At 47.3% G+C, this 21279-nt stretch overlaps 1 protein-coding gene across 1 annotated transcript in view; it reads left to right on the forward strand.

Moving 5' to 3' along the window:
- Window positions 1-16519, forward strand: part of LOC144493882 (immunoglobulin superfamily member 1-like) — a 41052-nt gene extending 24533 nt beyond the window's left edge. The window contains exons 6-11 of the mRNA XM_078213464.1: window positions 533-832; window positions 2021-2317; window positions 8472-8771; window positions 12166-12462; window positions 13039-13146; window positions 15629-16519. Of these exons, the coding sequence (XP_078069590.1) occupies window positions 533-832; window positions 2021-2317; window positions 8472-8771; window positions 12166-12462; window positions 13039-13146; window positions 15629-15705 (1379 nt within the window). The 3' untranslated portion in view covers window positions 15706-16519. The remainder of the gene's footprint in view (window positions 1-532; window positions 833-2020; window positions 2318-8471; window positions 8772-12165; window positions 12463-13038; window positions 13147-15628) is intronic.
- Window positions 16520-21279: the final 4760 nt, after the last annotated feature.

Genomic DNA, 21279 nt, shown 5'->3' on the forward strand with positions numbered 1-21279 from the left:
ATTACGGTGGCACAGTGGTTAGCACTGCTGCCTCACAGTTCCAGGCACCCAGGTTCGATTCCTGGCTTGGGTCACTGTCTGTGTGGAGTCTGCATGTTCTCCCCGTGTCTGCGTGGGTTTCCTCCGGGTGCTCCGGTTTCCTCCCACAGTCTGAAAGACATGCTGGTTAGGTGCATTGGCCATGCTAAATTCTCCCTCAGTGTATCCGAACAGGCGCCGGGCTATGGCAACTAGGGGATTTTCACAGTAACTTCATCGCAGTGTGAATGTAAGCCTTATTTGTTACACTAATAAATAAACTTTAAACTTACTTATTGTACTGGACACTGGTCTTTTGCAGTTCATGTACTCGGATGCCCCGATCCTTCTGCACCTCAGAGCTGGGCACTCTCTCATCATTCACGGGATAAACCTCTGTCAAATGTGTCATAACGTTTGCTGTAGCTTGCTGCATTGGAATGTTTGCAGAACAGGCCGAGATAACTCTGAGCCTGTTCAGAAGAAGGTTCAGAGAGTTTGTTGTTTTTTTCAGATGCCCCCGCTGTGCCGAGAATCTTGGTGAATCCTGCATACCCCGTCTACATGACAGGCGAATCCGTCGCCATTAACTGTGCGGTTCCCAATGGAAATCCACCTGGCCGCTTAAGGATGCTAAAAGATGGGGCAACCATCATCTCTGGGCAGGTCGAGCAAAACGGGCCATCCTTAACATATTCCTCTCGATATGTCACCAGAGAGAATGAGGGGAGCTACACTTGCCTGCACGAGATAGAGCTGTTCGGACGCTGGATACACTCTGCTGCTAATCATGCTGTTCAAATCAATGTAACAGGTACTCCAAATTCCCCTTTTATGTGGATCAGTTTTCAGGCCAATACAGGAACTCTTGTAGGTCCATCTAATCATCTCCACCTTGACATTCAATGGCGTTACCAACACTGAATCCCCCACTATCAACATCCTGGGGTTACTATTGACCAGAAACTGAACCAGACCCAGCCACATAAATACTGTGGCTACCAGAGCAGGTCAGAGATTGGGAATCCTGCGGAAAGTAACTCACCTCCTGACTCCCCCCAAAGCCTGTCCACCATCTACACGGACACAAGTCAGGAGTGTGATGGAATACTCTCCACTTGCCTGGATGGGTGCGGCTCCCAACAACACTCGAGAAGCTCGACACCATCCAGGACAAAGCAGCCCCCGCTCGATCGACACGCTAACCCCCACCTTCAACACTCACTCCCTCCACCACTGACACACAGAGGCAGCCGTGTGTACCATCTACAAGATGCACTGCAGTGACTCACCAAGGCTCCTTCAACAGCACCTTCCAAACCCGCCACCTCTACCACCTAAAGGACAAGGGCAGCAGACACATGGGGAACACCACCACCTGCAAGTTCCCCCTCCGAGCCCCACACACACCATCCTGACTTGGAAATATATCGACTGTTCCTTCACTGCGGCTGGGGTCAAAATCTTGGTACTCCCTCCCTAACAGCACTGTGGGTGTACCTACACCACACAGGACTGATTGATGTCCAATAACAATCCTGGAACTGCCGCCCTAACAGCACTGTGGGTGTACCTACACCACACAGGACTGACTGATGCCTGATAACAAACCTGGAACATCCCTCCCTACAGCACTGTGGGTGTACCTACACCACATGGGACTGCAGTGGTTCAAGAAGGTGACTCATCCACCACTTTCTCAAAGGGCAATTGGGGTGGCCAATAAAGACTTGCCCGGGCTGAAGTTGCACACTGGCTTGGCAGGTAACTCTTCCCTGGTGCGTTCTCCACGAGAACGCCTGCACCAGCCACAGTCCATCTGGTAACCCCTCACCCCTCTCCTCCCACGCGGTACAAATTGGATCAGACATTCCCACGGAGCTGGCCTGATGAGTCCCAGATGAGAAACTTTGACATTGCATCTCTTTTCTCTTTCTCTAAAGCACTGCTCGAGTTCCGACGCACCCAAGCTCAACCTTAACGAGACCTTATGTTGTTTCAGACGTGCCACCTCCTCCGACAGTTTCACTGAGTCCCACCTATCCGGTCTATCTGTCGGGGGAAGATGTCAGAATCGCCTGCGTTGTTCCTGCCCGCTATGATTTCAGCCGCCTTCGATGGTCACTCAGGTGGTCTGAAGGCAATGTCACCACAGAAATCCAGACGACACATGACCCAGTTGCTAATTCATTTGGAACTGTCGATCGGAACGGCGATGGAAACTACACCTGCCTGTATGAGAGAGAGGTGGCAGGGCGATGGATTCCTTCATTACCCAGTGAATCTGTCACTGTCCACAGTGAGTGATTCTTATTACTATTTACGCCATCACTGCTTCTGGTAGCATCTTCGAGAGGTCTGCAATAACTCCAGTGGAAGAATAAACAGATACTTTTTTTAATTTGTTCAGGGATGTGGGAGTCGTTGGCTGGCCAGCATTTATTGCCCATCCCTAGTTGCCCAAATACAGTTGAGAGTCAACCACATTGCTGTGACTCTGGAGTCACATGTAAAGTAAAGCAAAGTTTATTTATCGTCACATGTAAGGCTTACATCAACACTGCAATGAAGTTACTGTAATATTGCAATGAAGTTAACCTCATTGAATGTTTTTAAGACAAAGATAGATACATTTTTAAACAGTAAAGGAATTAAGGGTTATGGTGAGCGGGCGGGTAAGTGGAGCTGAGTCCATAAAAGGACCAGCTTTTTATTAAATGGCGGAGCAGGCTCGAGGGGCCAGATGGCCTACTCCTGCTCCTAGTTCTTATGTACTGTGAATTCCCCTCGTTGCCACACTCTGGCACCTGTTTGGGTCAATGCACCTAACCAGCACATCTTTCGGACTATGGGAGGAAACCGGAGCACCCGGAGGAAACCCACACAGACACGGGGAGAATGTGCAAACTCCACACAGACAGTCGCCCAAGCCGGGAATCGAACCCGGGTCCCTGGCGCTGTGAGGTAGCAGTGCTAACCACTGTGCTACCGTGTTGCCCCAATGTAGGCCAGACCAGATAAGGACGACAATTTCCCTTCCCTGAAGAGCATTAGTGAACCAAATGGGTTTTTCTGACAATCGACATTGATTTCACGGTCATCATTTGACTTTTTTTTTAGATTCCAGATTTACTGATTTTGAATTCCGCCATCTTCCGTGGTGGGATTCGAACCCGGGACCCCAGAGCTTTACCCTGGGTCTCCGGATTGCTGGTCCAGTGACAATGTCACTATGGCACTGCCTCCTGGAATAGTTGCAAAGTGTTAATGCAATCTCAGCTTCCCCTCCCTCACTGCCAAGCAGATTGATGCTGCATTATCTATCTACAAACAAGCATCTTTTCATGGGTCACTTGTGAAATAACTCCACCAGATTCCCTTTGTTTACAAACTCAATTCCTGGCCAAAGAGTGCTTCAGATGCAAAGTCGGAATATGGACTGTCAGTAGCCCTGATGCTCCCACATTTACATATCGGTGAAACTCCCTGATTGGGCAGGCAATAATGGCTTCAATCCGGAAGCTCATCCTCCAAGAGGCCAACGTCCTGGGCCCCTTTGAAGTCGCGACAACTTTCTTGTTGATTGATCTGAGGAACTGTGGGAAAGAATGTTGGAGTGCGTGGCAAAAGTGGGGTCAATCTCTTTGCACCGCATTGTTCTTCTACAGAACCGAGACAAAGCATACCGTTCATAGAGTACATAAGGGATAAGGAAAAGAGAGAGTGCAGAATGTACTGTTACAGTCATAGCTAGGGTGTAGAGAAAGATCAACTTAATGCGAGGTAGGTCCATTCAAAAGTCTGACAGCAGCAGGGAAGAAGCTGTTCTTGAGTCAGTTTGATTTGATTTGATTTATTATTGCCACATGTATTAGCAGACAATGAACAGTATTGTTTCTTGCGCACTATACAGACAAAGCATACCGTTCATAGAGAAGGAACGAGAGAGTGCAGAAATTAGTGTTCCAGTCATAGCTAGGTTGTAGAGAAAGATCAACTTAATGCGAGGTAGGTCCATTCAAAAGTCTGATTGCAGCAGGGAAGAAGCTGTTCTTGAGTCGGTTGGTACGTGACCTCAGACTTTTGTATCTTTTTCCTGACGGATGAAGGTGGAAGAGAGAATGTCCGGGGTGCTGACTGCTTTGCCAAGACAGCAGGAAATGTAGACAGAATCAATGGATGGGAGACTGGTTTGCGTGATGGATTGGGCTACATTCACAACCTTTTGTAGTTTCTTGTGGTCTTGGGCAGAGCAGGAGCCATACCAAGCTGTGATACAACCAGAAAGAATGCTTTCTATGGTGCATCTGTAAATGTTGTGAGAGTCGTAGCTGACATACCAAATTTCCTTAGTCTTCTGAGAAAGTAGAGGCGTTGGTGGGCTTTCTTAACTATAGTGTCGGCATGGGGGGGGACCAGGACAGGTTGTTGGTGATCTGGACATCTAAAAACTTGAAGCACTCGACCCTTTCTACTTCATCCCCATTGATGTAGACAGGGGCATGTCCTCCACTACGCTACAGTTGGTACATGATCTCAGACGTATCTTTTTCTCAATGGAAGAAGGTGGAAGAAAATATGTCTAGGTGTGCAGGGTCTTTGATTATGCTGGCTGCTTTTCTGAGGCAGCAGGAAGTGAGAAATAAACTTAGTTCCTGACAGACCTCAGTCCCCAGACTTTGGAGAGAAAAAGGGCTAATTCCTTCTGCAGCTTCCAAGCTGCAACTGTACTGGCTTTCCGGCTGTGAGCCGAGCCCCATCCTGTCTTATGACTCTAACTGTCAGTCAACATAATGAAGCCCCACTCTGAAAATGCCGAGGGGAAAAGACACTAAAATAACCACCCTTCATTAGTCCAGAATAAAACAAACATTGTAGCAATTAACATCATTTATGCTGCTGAAGGAACAACAAACAAAATGGCACTGATACATAGAACTGCTAAAACAAATCCTACGCAAGAAACATGACACAAATTCATTTCTTAAAGGCACAGTATTGTCACTGCAGGATATTTATGTATTTTAGACACGCACTGCTTATTTAGGAGAGAGTTAATGGACTTCTGTTTACAAAAAGTAAAGATCTCCTGGGGTTTTTGTTTCAAGAAATGGAAGGTGGATTGAGATTGACAGATGTGACAATGTGACGAATGGTAGGAGCATGGAATGCAGCAGAGAGAAACACAACTTATAAGTTCTAGCTGGTGCTCACTTAAAGACTGAGGTGTGCAAACTTTTCTCTCCGTAAGACCTCTCAGAAGGCTTCAAGGTTGCTTCATAGCAAGTATATTTAAGGTTGCTAGCTGTGTTTAAAGTGATTTTAAACTCCATAAAGGAATGTTGCTTATTTGGAACTGAAACAGTGATACGTTAGAAATTATTGTTGTTTCTTTTCATGTTTAAATATTGTTCAACAGTTAATAGCCAAGCTGATTCATTTGCTAGAGTTATATTTAAATTGTGTTATGAAATAAAGTTTATTTTACTATTAAATATCCCTAATTTGTCAGCAGAATTACTCCTGGAGTTTAGGAAGAATAGACAGGAAGGAAAAGGTGGTGGGGTCGCGCTATTAATAAGAGATAATATCAGGGTAGTACTGAGGGATGACATAGGCTCTGAGGAACAAAACGTGGAATCATTATGGGTAGAGATGAGGAATAGTAGAGGGAGAAAGAGACTAGTAGGTGTGGTATATAGGCCCCCAAATAATAATGTTGAGGTAGGGAGGGCTATAAACAAGCAGATAAGGGATGCGTGTAAAAACGGAACGGCAATAATCATGGGGGACTTCAACATGCACATTGACTGGCAGACTCAAGTCGGTAAGGGTGGAATGGAGGAAGAGTTCTTAGAATGCTGTCGGGATAGTTTCCTTGAACAGCATGTTACGGAACCGACGAGGGAACGAGCTATTTTGGATCTGGTATTGTGTAACGAGGTAGGTAGAATTAAGGATCTTATTGTGAAGGACCCTCTTGGGTCTAGTGACCACAATATGGTCGAATTTCTGATTCAGATGGAAGAGGAGAAAGTTTGGTCCCAAACCAGTGTCCTCTGTTTGAACAGAGGGAAATATGATAGGATGAGGGATGAATTGGCTAAGGTAGACTGGGAGAGCAGGCTGGCAGGTAGGATAACTGAGGAACAGTGGAGGATTTTTAAGGAGATCCTTTTCAGTTCTCAGCAAAAATATATTCCAGCAAAAAACAAGGATTGTAAGAAAAGGGAGAACCAGCCGTGGATAACGAAGGAAATAAAGGAGAGTATTAAAATAAAAACAGCTGCGTACAGAGTGGCCAAAAATAGTGGAGAAACAAGTGATTGGGAAAAATTTAAGAAACAACAAAGAGAGACTAAGAAAGCGATAAAGAAAGGAAGGATAGACTATGAAGCTAGGCTAGCAATTAATATAAAAAATGATAGTAAAAGTTTTTATAAATATATAAAAAGGAATAGAGTGGCTAGAGTGAATGTTGGACCCTTGGAGGACGAGAGGGGGGAGTTAATAGTGGGAAATGAGGATATGGCTGAGTCTTTAAATAAGTTTTTTGTGTCGGTCTTCACGGCGGAGGACACAAATAGTTTGCCAAATATTAACGATAGAGGGTTGGCAGCAGGAGAAATACTTAACACAATTAATGTTACCAGAGAGGCAGTGCTGGGTAGACTAATGGGACTGAAGGTGGACAAGTCCCCGGGTCCGGATGGAATGCATCCCAGGGTATTGAAAGAAATGTCAGAGGTAATAGTGGATGCGTTAGTGATTATTTATCAAAACTCGTTGCATTCTGGGGTAGTGCCGGTTGATTGGAAAACGGCTAATGTTACGCCGCTGTTTCAAAAAGGAAGGAGACAAAAGGCGGGTAACTATAGGCCGGTCAGCTTAACGTCTGTAGTAGGGAAAATGCTGGAATCCATTATTAAAGAGGAGATAGCAGGGCATCTGGATAGAAATGGTTCGATCAATCAGACGCAGCATGGATTCATGAGGGGAAAGTCGTGCTTGACGAACATGTTGGATTTTTATGAAGATGTGACTAGGGCGGTTGATGGAGGAGAACCGGTGGATGCGGTGTTTTTGGATTTCCAAAAGGCGTTTGATAAGGTGCCCCATAAAAGGCTGCTGAAGAAGATTAGGGCACACGGAGTTGGGGGTAGTGTGTTAAAGTGGATTGGGGACTGGCTATCCGACAGGAAGCAAAGAGTCGGAATAAATGGGTGTTGTTCCGGTTGGAGGAAGGTAACTAGTGGCGTGCCGCAGGGATCGGTACTCGGGCCGCAACTGTTTACCATTTATATAGATGATCTGGAGGAGGGGACGGAGTGTAGGGTAACGAAGTTTGCAGACGACACAAAGATAAGTGGAAAAGTGAATCGTATGGAGGACGGAGAAGATCTGCAGAGAGATTTGGACAGGCTGAGTGAGTGGGTGAGGATATGGCAAATGGAGTATAACGTTGAGAAATGCGAGGTTATACACTTTGGAGGAAATAACAACAAATGGGATTACTATCTCAATGGAAACAAATTAAAACATGCTACCGTGCAAAGGGACCTGGGGGTCCTTGTGCATGAGACGCAAAAGCCCAGTCTGCAGGTACAACAGGTGATCAAGAAGGCAAATGGGATGTTGGCCTATATTGCGAAGGGGATAGAATATAAAAGCAGGGATGTCTTGATGCACCTGTACAGGGCATTGGTGAGGCCGCAGCTGGAATACTGTGTGCAGTATTGGTCCCCTTATATGAGGAAGGATATATTGGCATTGGAGGGAGTGCAGAGAAGGTTCACCAGGTTGATACCGGAGATGAGGGGTTTGGATTATGAGGAGAGGCTGAGGAGATTGGGTTTGTACTCGTTGGAGTTTAGAAGGATGAGGGGGGATCTTATGGAGACTTATAAGATAATGCAGGGGCTGGATAGGGTGGAGGCGGAGAGATTCTTTCCACTTAGTAAGGAAGTTAAAACTAGAGGACACAGCCTCAAAATAAAGGGGGGGTCGGTTTAAGACAGAGTTGAGGAGGAACTTCTTCTCCCAGAGGGTGGTGAATCTCTGGAATTCTCTGCCCACTGAGGTGGTGGAGGCTACCTCGCTGAATATGTTTAAAGCGCGGATGGATGGATTCCTGATCGGTAAGGGAATTAAGGGTTATGGGGATCAGGCGGGTAAGTGGTACTGATCCACGTCAGATCAGCCATGATCTTATTGAATGGCGGGGCAGGCTCGAGGGGCTAGATGGCCTACTCCAGATCCTATTTCTTATGTTCTTATGTTCTTATGGAGTGCACCATCCGATCTTAACAATTATGCCAAAATTATTGGGATCCAGTCTCACTTCCTAATGTAATTTGGAATTCTGGTCCAGCACCCTAACGATGTCATTACATATGATTAGATAATGACACAAATTAAGACATAGTCATTTAATTCTGAACTTGTCATTACAGGACTGGCGGTGAGGGCAGTTATTTCAATGGACCACCAATCTGGGCGATATGTGGAAGGAAGTATAGCTACCATCAGCTGCTCCGACCCCGACTGGAACCATGTCAATTCCTTCACTTTCTACAAGGACAGCGCGTTGCTCCACTCCCTGGATGCTGTCTCCGGCCATCACTTTGTCTCGCTCACCATCGGCAATATTTCCGAGATGGACCAAGGAAGTTACACCTGCAAGTGCGGGATAACCGTGTTGGGCAGGCATTTATCATCACACGCCAGTAACTCTATGCTTCTAACTGTTGAAGGTATTACTCTCCCCACCCCCACGAACTCCCCTCCTTGTGCCTTGCTTACCACAATTCCAGCTTGCGTATCCAGAAGATAATTTCAACACCATTACTCATGCAACACACACACACCTCCATCTGTGGCACACCGGTTAGCGCTGCTGCCTCACAGCGCCAGGGATCCGGGTTCGATTCCCGGCTTGGGTCACTGTCTGTGTGGAGTCTGCACGTTCTCCCTGTGTCTGCGTGGGTTTCCTCCGGGTGCTCTGGTTTCCTCCCACAGTCCAAAAGATGTGCTGGTTAGGTGCATTGGCCGTGCTAAATTCTCCCTCGGTGTTACCCAAAGGCGCCGGAGTGTGGCGACAAGGGGAATTTCACAGTAACATCATTGCAGTGTTAATTTAAGCCTACTTGTGACAATAATAAACAAAATTTAACACTTCAAAAAATTCTGCTTCACTGTGAACTCGCTGGACCAGTGTTTATTGCCCCTTCAGAAGATGGTGGGTGAGCTGCATGTTTGAACCCACTGCAGTCCCATGTTATGTAGGTACACCCACAGTGCTGTTAGGGAGGGAGTTCCAGGATTGTTATTGGACATCAGTCCATTTGGTGTAGGTACACCCACAGTGCTGTTAGGGAGCGAGTTCCAGGATTGTTATTGGACATCAGTCAGTCCATGTGGTGTAGGTACACCCACAGTGCTGTTAGGGAGGGAGTTCCAGGATTGTTATTGGACATCAGTCAGTCCATGTGGTGTAGGTACACCCACAGTGGTGTTAGTGAGGCAGTTCCAGGATTGTTATTGGACATGTCAGTCCGTGTGGTGTAGGTGCACTCACAGTGCTGTTAGAGAGGGAGTTCCAGGATTGTTATTGGACATCAGTCAGTGCATGTGGTGTAGGTACACCCACAGTGGTGTTAGTGAGGCAGTTCCAGGATTGTTATTGGACATGTCAGTCCGTGTGGTGTAGGTACACTCACAGTGCTGTTAGGGAGGGAGTTCCAGGATTGTTCTTGGACATCAGTCAGTCCTGTGTGGTGTAGGTGCACCCACAGTGCTGTTAGGGAGGGAGTTCCAGGAGTTTCACCCCAGGCACAGTGAAGTAGCGGCCAAATATTTCCAAGTCAGGATGGTGAGTGTGGAGTTCGGAGGTGGAACTTGCAGGTGGTGGTGTTCCCCATGTGTCTGCTGCCCTTAACCTTCTAGGTGGATGTGGAAAAAGTGTTTCCCCTTGTGGGTGAGTTCAGAACGGGAGTGGGGGTTGGCGATACTGTTCTCAAATTCGGGCCCTCCCCTTATTGGACAGAGATGAGGAGATGTTTCCCTTTCTCTCAGAGGGTCGGGTGACTTTGGAACTCTGCCTCATTAGACATTTGGGTCGGGAATGCTGCATATTTCTGAGGCAGAGGTGGATAGATTCTCATTGAGCAAGGAGGTCAAAGGTTAATGGGGTTACATTGGGGAATGTTGAATTCAACATAAACAGGTCAGCTGGATCTTACTGAAGGGTGGAGCAGGCTCGAGGAGACAAATGGCCCACCCTGGTCCAATTGCATCCTTTCCAAAGTGCAGCAATTGGTTAGAGTGGATGTGGAGAATGTTGAAGGCAGATGGCCACATCTTCCATAGATATTTTACTTGGTAAATGTCTACTCGGTGAGTTTGGTTGCCCCAGTGTTAATTGACATCAATTCTGGGTAAATTCCAGCACACTTGGAACATGGCCCCAAGGTGAATTTTAGTTGTGCGCAATACTCTCCGCTTGCCTGGGAGAGCGCGGCTCCCAACAACACTCGAGAAGCTCGACATCATCCAGGACAAAGCAGCCCCACCTGAGTACTGCCCCTTCCACAAGTATTCACTCCCTCCACGCACAGAGGCAGCCGTGTGTACCATCTACAAGATGCACTGCAGCGACTCACCAAGGCTCCTTCGACAGAGCCTTCCAAACCTATACCACCTAGAAGCATAAAGGGGGCAGCAGACGCATGGGGAACACCACCACCTGCAAGTTCCCCCTCCGAACCCCACACACACCATCCTGACTTGGAAATATATCGGCCGTTCCTTCACTGTTGCTGGGTCAAAATCCCGGAACTCCCTCCCCAACAGCACTGTGGATGTACCTACACCACACGGGACTGACTGATGTCCAATACCAACTCTGTAACTGCCTCCCTAACAGCACTGTGGGTGTACCTACACCACACGGGATTGACTGATGTCCAATACCAACTCTGTAACTGCCTCCCTAACAGCACTGTGGGTGTACCTACACCACACGGGACTGACTGATGTCCAATAACAATCCTGGAACTCCCTCCCTAACAGCACTGTGGGTGTACCTACACCACACGGGACTGACTGATGTCCAATAACAATCCCGGAACTCCCTCTCTACCAGCACTGTGGGTGGACATACCACACGGGACTGCAGAGGGTACAAGAAGGTGGGTCACCCACCACCTTCTGAAGGGGCAATTAGAGTTGGCTAGCTCTAACAAAGGGTCATGTAGACTCTAGACATTGGCTCTATTCTATCCCCACAGATGCTGTCAGACCTGCTGAGATTTTCCAGCAAGTTCTGTTTTTGTTTTAGATTCCAGCGTCTGCAGTATTTTGCCTTTATTGATGGGCAGTAGGTTCTGGGTCTCGCCAGCGACATCCACATTCTGGAAATGAATAAAAATATTGGAAGCAGAGTTTTGCCTTTTTCCTGACACATTCAATATAATGCCGAAAATAAATGGATGGGAAAGGAGGAGAGTCACATGGGCCATGGCTGGCGTGTATAATGGATAATAACACATCACACACCTGGTATCTGCTACACCTGTCATTCAATCCCCTTGACCTCAGCAGAACATCTTGAAGTGGTCATGCATTGCTCTCCTGTCTTGTTTATCATAGAATCCAACAGTGCGGAAGGAGGCCATTCGGCCCATCGAGTCTGCACCGACCACAATCCCACCCAGGCCCTATCCCCGTAACGCCATGCATTTACCCTAGCTAGTCCCCCTGACACTGAGGGTCAATTTAGCATGACCAATCCACCTAGCCAGCACGTCTTTGGACTGTGGGAGGAAACCGGAGCACCCGGAGGAAACCCACGCAGACATGGGGAGAACGTGCAGACTCCGCACAGGCAGTGACCCAATTGAATTGAACCTAGGTCCCTAGAGCTGTGAGGCAGCAGTGCTAACCACTGTGCCACCATGCTGCCCATGTTGCCATGTTAGATATAGTTTATGTAAACTCTATCCAAATTCACTTATTAAAATTTGTCACCACTTTGCAAACTTTGGATAACAGTGGCAACATTCTACAGTTCTTGGTGCCAATGCCGTTCATATTTCGGATTCCATCAACTTTCAGCCACATTGTCTCATTTCTTCCTCTCTTTTACAGAGATGTTGAAGCCAGTTATATCAATAGATTCAGACGACGTTGATATCGGTGGGAACTTGTCTATTACCTGTATGAACATGCGAGATCACCCTGGCGTGTCATTCTTCATTCAGAGGGTGGACGATGTTAGTTCCTCCCGCTTCCGACCTGTTTTATTGAAGGACAATATTGCTATCTTCACCGTCACCAACGTGACTCAAGGTGACGGAGGAGTGTACTCCTGTGGCTATGAGGTGATGGCAAATGGAACGGTCGTAGCGTACACTATCAGTGAACGTGTAGAGGTGACAGTGAACGGTGAGTGAGATTCGTACATTGACTGGTGTCTAACCATAAATACAGGCCACTTGTGACCTGACATGCTCTCCCCATAACCCCATGCATTTACCATGGCGAGTCCACAGAGCCTGCACATCTTTGGACACTAAGGGGCAATTTACCAAGGCCAATCCACCTAACCTGCACATCTTTGGACACTAAGGGGCAATTTAAAATAGCCAATCCACCGAACCTGCACATCTTTGGACTGTGGGAGGAAACCAGAGCACCCAGAGGAAACCCACGCAGACACGGGGAGAACGTGCAAACCCATCAAAGACAGTTACCCAAAGTTGGAATCCGGGTCCCCGGCGTGGTGAGGCAGCAGTGCCCACCACTGTGCCACCAGCAGACAATACCACTAGCCCAGTACCTCCCCAAGAAATGTGCAAAGCAACAGACAGTAAAATGAGAGAGACTGAAACTCACAGACACAGACAGACACACACACACACTCACATGCAGACACACACACAGACATAAACACCCACAGAGACACAGACAAACACCAACGCAATTACTATCTGTCTAACACAACTTTTTCCAATTTCGCAGCCAAGTCTTGGACCCAATTATTGACTCGCTATCTTTACGTGACGGGGGTGGCAGTATTGATCGTTGTTGTTGCTGTTGCCGTGGCAATCAAACTAAAAAAGAAGAAAGGTAAGATGGCAAATTCTCCATCATATAACAATTTCAAACTTCACTGAATCAGATGTTTCATTTCAGTGATGGGAAAATCCCATCAATTGCAAATTGCTGAGAAAATAGACATGCCGTCAAATCTTTCTCCTTTAGACTCATCAGAACAGGCACGAGAATGCCAAATTTTGCCGGCAGTAGCAATTTATAGTGCATGTGGAAGGACGACGAAACCTTGCTGGCCTTTACACCAGCGGGATCTTACGGTTCCACTAACGGCACACTTCCAACACAGGTGTCCCGACAGAAAGCGGTGCGTTTAATGGGAAACCCCGTTGGCAAGGGTGGGACACAAGATCCCGCTTCCAACTGCCTCCCACCGTGAAACACACTGCACAGGGGGATGAAACACCTCTCCCAGGGTGTCCGTTAGGGGCGTTGCCACGGAGAATGCAGTGGGGATCATTTATCCCGCGTAGGTTTGCTTACTTCAAGAGTCCACGAAGCGACCCATTTCCGTTACCCTGTATGAACTGTTGCTCCCTTTGAAATTTGACATTTTTGCATTAGTCCTGATAAGTCGAAGGTGGAAAGAATCCACCGTATGCCATTTGCATAGAAATATTAATATTCCGAGCTGCCAAGTGACTAGATACATATATTGAAACACATATTGATCTCAATCATGGATAGGAGTGTGGATGATAATGTGACACATAAGATAATAAGAAATAGGAACAGCAGTCGGCCGTTCGGCCCCTCAAGTCTGCTCCATCCATTCAGTAGGATCATGGTTGATCCAATTTTCCTCACGTCCATTTTCCCTGCCCTTTCCCCGTAACCCTCGATTCCCTTATTGATTGAAAATGTATCTATCTCAGCCTTAAATATGCACAAGGATTCTGACCTCTCAGCTCTCCATGGCAAGGGGTTCCAAAGATTCACAACCCCCTGGGATAAGAAATTCCTCCTCCTTATTCTGAGACTATGCCCTCTGGTCCCAGACTCTCCCATGAGGGGAAACATCCTCTCAGTGTTTACCCTGTCAAGCCCCTTAAGAATCCTATATCTTTCAACGAGATCATCTCTCATTCTTCTAAATTCCAATGAGTCACTACCTGTTTACTCTTTGCTTCATAAAATAATCCCTCCATACCGGGGATCATCCCAGTGAATCTTCTCTGAACTGTCTCCAAAGTATCTTTCTTAAAATAAGGGGACCAATACTGCTGACAGTGCTCCAGATGTGGTCTCACCAGTATCTTGTACAGTTGCAGCAAGACTCCCCTCCTTTTACACTCCAACCCCCTTGAAATAAGGGCCAACGTTCCATTACCTCCGCGATTACATTCACAATTGCAGTAAAACCCCCATTGCTGAATCGACGGGGGTGCCGCAGTGTGAGGGATCCTAACGTCAGTGTGAATCTGGCACAACATTGAAGGGACCAATAGGCATCCATAAAGAGTGATACCGTAAGGAAGCATAATCATCCAATCACATTAAAGTATTCTCACCAGCAGCAAAGCACGTAAAAAAAAGTGCCAAAGTTATTACGTTTAATTAATGTTTCACAGGAAAGGGGAGGGGTGTGTGTGTGTGAGGGGGTGGTGTAATGTATAATTCTGCCCATTGATATACATGGCACCTTGAACCTCACAGCTTAAATATAAATGTGAGGTTATTCACTTTGGAAGCAAAAACAAGGCGGCAGATTATTACCTGAATGGCTATAAATTGGGAGAGGGGAGTGTGCAGCGGGACCTGGGTGTCCTTGTGCACCAGTCGCTGAAGGTAAGCATGCAGGTGCAGCAGGCGGTAAAGAAGGCAAATTGTGTGTTAGCCTTCATTGCGAGAGGTTTCGAGTACAGGAGCAGGGATGTGTTGTTGCAATAATACAGGGCCTTGGTGAGGCCACACCTGGAGTATTGTGTGCAGTTTGGGTCCCCTTTTCTGAGGAAGGATGTTCTTGCTCTCGAGGGAGCGCAGTGAAGGTTTACCAGACTGATTCCGGGGATGGCGCGACTGATGTATGAGGAGAGATTGACTCGGTTAGGATTGTTTTCACTGGAGTTCAGAGGGGGATCTCATCGAGACTTATAAAAATTCCAGCAGGACTGGACATGGTAGATGCAGGAAGGATGTTCCCGATGGGAGTCCAGAACCAGGGGTCACAGTCTGAGGATTCAGGACAGAGATGAGGAGACATTTCTTAACCCAAAGAGTGGTGAGCCTGTGGAATTCATTACCGCAGGAAGTAGTTGATGCCAAAACATTGAATGTATTCAAGAGGCAGCTGGATACAGCACTTGGGGCGAATAGGATCAAAGGTTTTGGGGAGAAAGCAGGAGTAGGTTATTGAGTTGGACGATCAGCCGTGATCGTGCTGAATGGTGGAGCAGGCTCGAAGGGCCGAATGGCCTCCTCCTGCTCCTATCTTCTATGTTTCTAAGTTTGACCGAGCTCGCCACAAACATGATTTCTCTTCTCCTGTTTGATCAAGGAAGTGCCAACTTGAATGAATCCACCGAGGCGCTCAATGTGGTTAATCCAACCAGTACCAAAGAGACCACGCTTTGAGGGCAACATAGCTCACATGGTTCACCATTCGGCCATTAACATTTCCAATCTGAGCTCCGGCGACCTGAAGAAATGTCCCAGGATTGTCGCTGGAAAGCCCGGGAGAAAATAATTGGTAACTGTAATGTCCCTAACTCTGCTGAGGGTTGTCTGTTTCCAACAAGAAGAAAAACTTGTGGCTTGCACACGTAGATTCAGAGTGACAAGAGCAAATTTATTGAAAGGGATGTTGCCTGTACAGAGCACAAAGCGGAACTCAAACAGCAGCCTGTGCAACACCCTAATGACATCATCATCAAATCATGCGATCGGCTCTTGAAGTGATCGCACAACCACTTAAATATATAACACCCTTCCCCCTTTACTTCTGTCGTCATGACAACAAATTACCACAATGTTATACAGAGGATCGATAATATTCGAGACACAGTATTGTGCATTAATCATTAGTTGACGTAACGGTAACCTTTCATTCATCCTGGTGCACTGAATGCTTTTGCGGACTGCGTGTTAATCTCCGTTAGCTACCATTGCCCACTCTCTTCACTATGGCTTGCACGTGTAGATTCAGAGTAACAAGAGTAGATTTATCACAGAATTGTGATTCCACTGCTTGTCTGCCTCTATCAGAGCTACGAAATATTTCCATTTCCACAAGTGCTGTATATGTGCCAGTCTTTGAAGGGACCGTCATTACCATAGAGTAACACACTGATGTGACCCGCGATGTCGCAACGCTATCTGTCATAAACACATATCTGCAAGCCTTTCCTTCCCATTATTCAGTAAAAATGTATATTTTTTGACAAATTGATGTGTATAAGTGTTTAATAAAACTATGCTTCTCTCTTTGAATTGTGTGAATAGTTACTGTACTGCCCTGAGAGTCTTCTCTCAGCTTTCGGTTTGATGCATCTGTGTTGCAATGTAACTTTTATATCCTGGTGGGTTAGTCACTGTTACCGTGACTGATTAACGTGTGTGATTTATTTGTTGGAGTGCTGGATTATCTGGACGGACCTCATTGAGTGGGACCACCCTTACAATGGAGCAGAATGCTGAGGATTAGCAGAAAATGGAGAAAGTCTGTTGTTTAGATTTCGCTCACGCACACACGCACAGAATTCCACACAAACGGGCAGACACACACACGCAGTGGTTAGCACTGCTGCCTCACAGCGCCAGGTGTCCAGGTTCGATTCCCGGCTCGGGTCACTGTCTGTGTGGAGTCTGCACATTCTCCCCGTGTCTGCGTGGGTTTCGTCTGGGTGATCCGGTTTCCTCCCACAGTCCGAAAGGTGTGCTGGTTAGGTGCATTGGCCGTGCTAAATTCTCCCTCAGTGTTACCCAAACGGGCGCCGGAGTGTGGCGACTAGGGGATTTTCACAGTAACTTCATTCAGTGTTAATGTAAGACTACTCGTGACATTACTAAATTAATAAAAACTCTAACCCACACAGGCACAGACACTCATGTAAACACATTCCCACACAAACTTACACACCAACAAACACACTCATCCAGCACAAATTTGTGCATATGCACAGACAATCCGACAATCGCATTATTTAAAGACGACAACGCATGTTCCTCGAGGAAAAGCAAGTCTGTCAAACCCTCAGTACCAGAACCGGGGGGAGTGTCGGTCTGGATTATGGAGCTCAAAGCCTAGAGTATGTACATCTACCCCCGACAGTGCAGCACTCCCTCAGCATGGGCACCGGGGGGAGTGTCGGCCTGGATTATGGAGCTCAAATCCTCGAGTATATACACCTACCTCCGGCAGTGCAGCACTCCCTCAGTACTGGCACCGGGGCGGGGGGGTGGGGGGAGTGTCGGCCTGGATCATGGAGCTCAAATCCTAGAGTAAATACATCTACCTCCGGCAGTGCAGCGCTCCCTCAGTACTGACCCTCTGACAGTGCAGCACTCCCTCAGTACTGACCCTCTGACAGTGCGGCACTCCCTCAGTACTGACCCTCTGACAGTGCAGCACTCCCTCAGTACTGACCCTCTGACAGTGCAGCACTCCCTCAGTACTGACCCTCTGACAGTGCAGCACTCCCTCAGTACTGACCCTCTGACAGTGCAGCGCTCCCTCAGTACTGACCCTCTGACAGTGCAGCGCTCCCTCAGTACTGACCCTCTGACAGTGCAGCGCTCCCTCAGTACTGACCCTCTGACAGTGCAGCGCTCCCTCAGTACTGACCCTCTGACAGTGCAGCGCTCCCTCAGTACTGACCCTCTGACAGTGCAGCGCTCCCTCAGTACTGACCCTCTGACAGTGCAGCGCTCCCTCAGTACTGACCCTCTGACAGTGCAGCGCTCCCTCAGTACTGACCCTCTGACAGTGCAGCGCTCCCTCAGTACTGGCACCAGAGGGAATGTTGGTCCAGATCAGCGGTCTCCAAACTCCGATCCGGAAGCGGCCCACCGCGGGCCGGATGTGGCCCGCAGGCCGCAGTTTGGAGACCCCTGGTCCAGATGATATTCTTGTTGGGGGAAATCACCCTAGAATTATTCAGTTTACATTTGATCTTTGCAGTGTTGTGTCACGGAGGGAGATATAAACTATCACTTATGTTTCTTGTGGTGGATGAAGATGGCAACTCCTGTGAGTAGGAAGATTAATATCAGTGCTGCACACACACCCACTATCATCACCATGTCTTCCGTACCTGCCAAAATATCCATTAAAAAATAACTATCAACCAGACAGAACAACTCTCACCGCTCCCGAGAACAACCTCGGATACTCTCTCCATACCTCGATCTCTCCATTCTGTCACTCCATTTGTCTGTCTGTCTGTCTATCCATCTATGTGTCCATCTATCTATTTATGTGTCCATCTACCTACCTGTCCATCTACCTATATCTGTCCATCTATCTATCCATTTGCCTGTCTATCTATCTCTCTATTTCTCTATCAACTATCTCTCTATCTGTCTGTCTACCTATCTATCTCTCTATCTCACTATTTATCTGTGTATCTATTCATCTATGTTTTTCTCTCTCTCTCTATCTATCTATCCATCTATCTACCCCTCCATCACCCCCCACTTTCTCCCTCCCTGCCCACCCTCCAGGACAGTCTACGCTTGTTAAGACCCAGTGACTCAATGCCATTTTCCAGGTATGCTCTGTAGCACAATCACTGTTGCAGAACGGGTTTGTCCAGATGTTCCAGGGAGACAGTTTGCGATCGAAACTTATTGCCCACATGACACAGAATCTTTTGTTTTGTGTTGGGCGCTGTCACACCCAAAATAGGCCTCATTTCTGCTTCTTGAGGTAACTACTTGGCCTTGTTCCTCAGAATGGCACACGGGAACACAGGAACCAGAGTAGGCCATTCGGCCCCTCAAGTCTGTTCCACCATTCAATGAGATCATGGCTGATCTGTGGCCAGCCTTTGGCCCCTACCCCTCAACACTTTTGCTTCAGGAAAATTTAAATTAGCGCTCCTTCGATGGCATCTTATAAACCCGCCACATCTACCACCCAGCAGGACAAGGGCAGGAGAAGCATGGGGAACACCGCCACCTGCAAGATCCCCCTCCGAGGATCTACACGCATGTGGAAAAGCAAGGACTGATTAGCATGACTATGTGCATGGGAAATAGGGGCTTGCAAATTCGATAGAGTTTCTTGAAGGGGTGACCAAGAAAATAGATAAGGGCAGTGCGGTAGACGTTGTCTACATGGACTTTAGCAAGGCTTTCGACAAGGTACTACATCGTAGACTGGTCATTAAGGTTAGATCACACAGGACCGTGGGAGAACTAGCCAATTGGATACAGAATTTGCTTGTCGGTACAAGACAGAGGGTGGTGGTAGAGGGTTGTTTTTCAGACAGGAGGCTTGTGGCCAGCGGTGTGCCGCAGGGATTGGTGCTGGGTACACTGTTGTTTGTCATATGAATAATTTGGATGAGAATATAGGAGGCATGGTTAGTAAGTTTGCAGATGACAACAAGATTGGTGGCATAGTGGACAGTGAAGAAAGTTATCTAAGACTGCAATGGGGATCTTGATCCAGTGGGCCGAGGAATGGCAGATGGAGTTTAATTCAGATAAATGTGAGGTGTTGCATTTTGGTAAGACAAACCAGGGTAGGACTTACACAGTTAATGGTAGGGCCCTGGGGGGTGTTGTGCAACAGAGGGGTGAAGGTACATAGTTCCTTGAAAATGGCGTGACAGGTAGACAGGGTGATGAAGAAGGCATTTGGCACACTTGCTTTCATTGGTCAGAGCAATGGGTGCAGGAGTTGGGACGTTATGTTACGACTGTACAAGACATTGGTAAGGCCACATTTGGAGTACTGCGTACAATTCTGGTCACCTTGCTACAGGAAGGATGTTATTAAATTGGAAAGGGTGCAAAAAATGATTTACAAGGATGTTACCGGGACTGGAAAGTTTGAATTATAAGGAGAGGCTGGATTGGCTGGGACTTGTTTCCCTGGAGCGTAGGAGGATGAGGGGTGACCTTATAGAGGTTTATAAAATCATGAGGGGCATAGATAAGGTGAATAGCCAGGACCTTTCCCCAGGGTAGGAGAGTCCAAAACTAGAGGCATGGGTTTAAAGTGAGAGGGAAAGGGGACCTGAGGGGCAACTTTTTCACCCAGAGGGTGGTGCGTGTATGGAATGAGCTGCCAGAGGAGGTGGTAGAGGCGGTTACAATTACAACATTTCAAAGGCATTTGGGCAGGTACATACATGGGAAAGGTTTCGAGAGATATGGGCCAAACACAGGCAAACGGGACTAGTTCAGTTTAGGAAACATGGTGGGCATGGAGGGGTTGGGCTGAAGGGCCTGTTTCCATGCTGTATATCTCTACGACTCTCCAATGAACAATATTTCCCTTCAGTGAATCCACGTTGAGACTGTCCAAACCGACCATCATTTTCGAAGTGGTTTGTTATGCAATGTTTGATGATGGATTTGAGTATTTTCTCTCTTTCGCCCCTTATTTTCGCCCTGCACCCGTATATAAATAGCGGGGTCACATGTGTTACTTTCCAATTGGCAGGAGGCATTCGAGAGACGACCTGAATTTTGAAAGACGATCACCAAGTTAACGCCAATACTATCGCCACGGCAACCTATTTAATAGTGGATAGTTTGGAGGGATGTCAGAAGTTGCAGCGAGACATAGATAGAATGCAAGACTGGGCGGAGAAGTGGCAGATGGACTTCAACCCGGATAAGTGTGTAGTGATCCATTTTGGCAGATCCAATGGGATGAAGCAGCAGTATAATATGAAGGGTACCATTCTTAGCAGTGTAGAGGATCAGAAGGACCTTGGGGTCCGGGTCCATAGGACTCTTAAATCGGCCTCGCAGGTGGAGGATGCGGTCAAGAAGGCGTACGGCGTACTAGCCTTCATTAATCGAGGGATTGAGTTTAGGAGTCGGGAGATAATGCTGCAGCTTTATAGGACCCTGGTTAGACCCCACTTGGAGTACTGCGCGCAGTTCTGGTCACCTCATTACAGGAAAGATGTTGAAGCCATTGAAAGGGTGCAGAGGAGATTTACAAGGATGTTGCCTGGATTGGGGGGCATG

Source organism: Mustelus asterias, chromosome 5, assembly GCF_964213995.1.
Source record: "Mustelus asterias chromosome 5, sMusAst1.hap1.1, whole genome shotgun sequence".
Classification (NCBI taxonomy): Eukaryota; Metazoa; Chordata; class Chondrichthyes; order Carcharhiniformes; family Triakidae; genus Mustelus; species Mustelus asterias.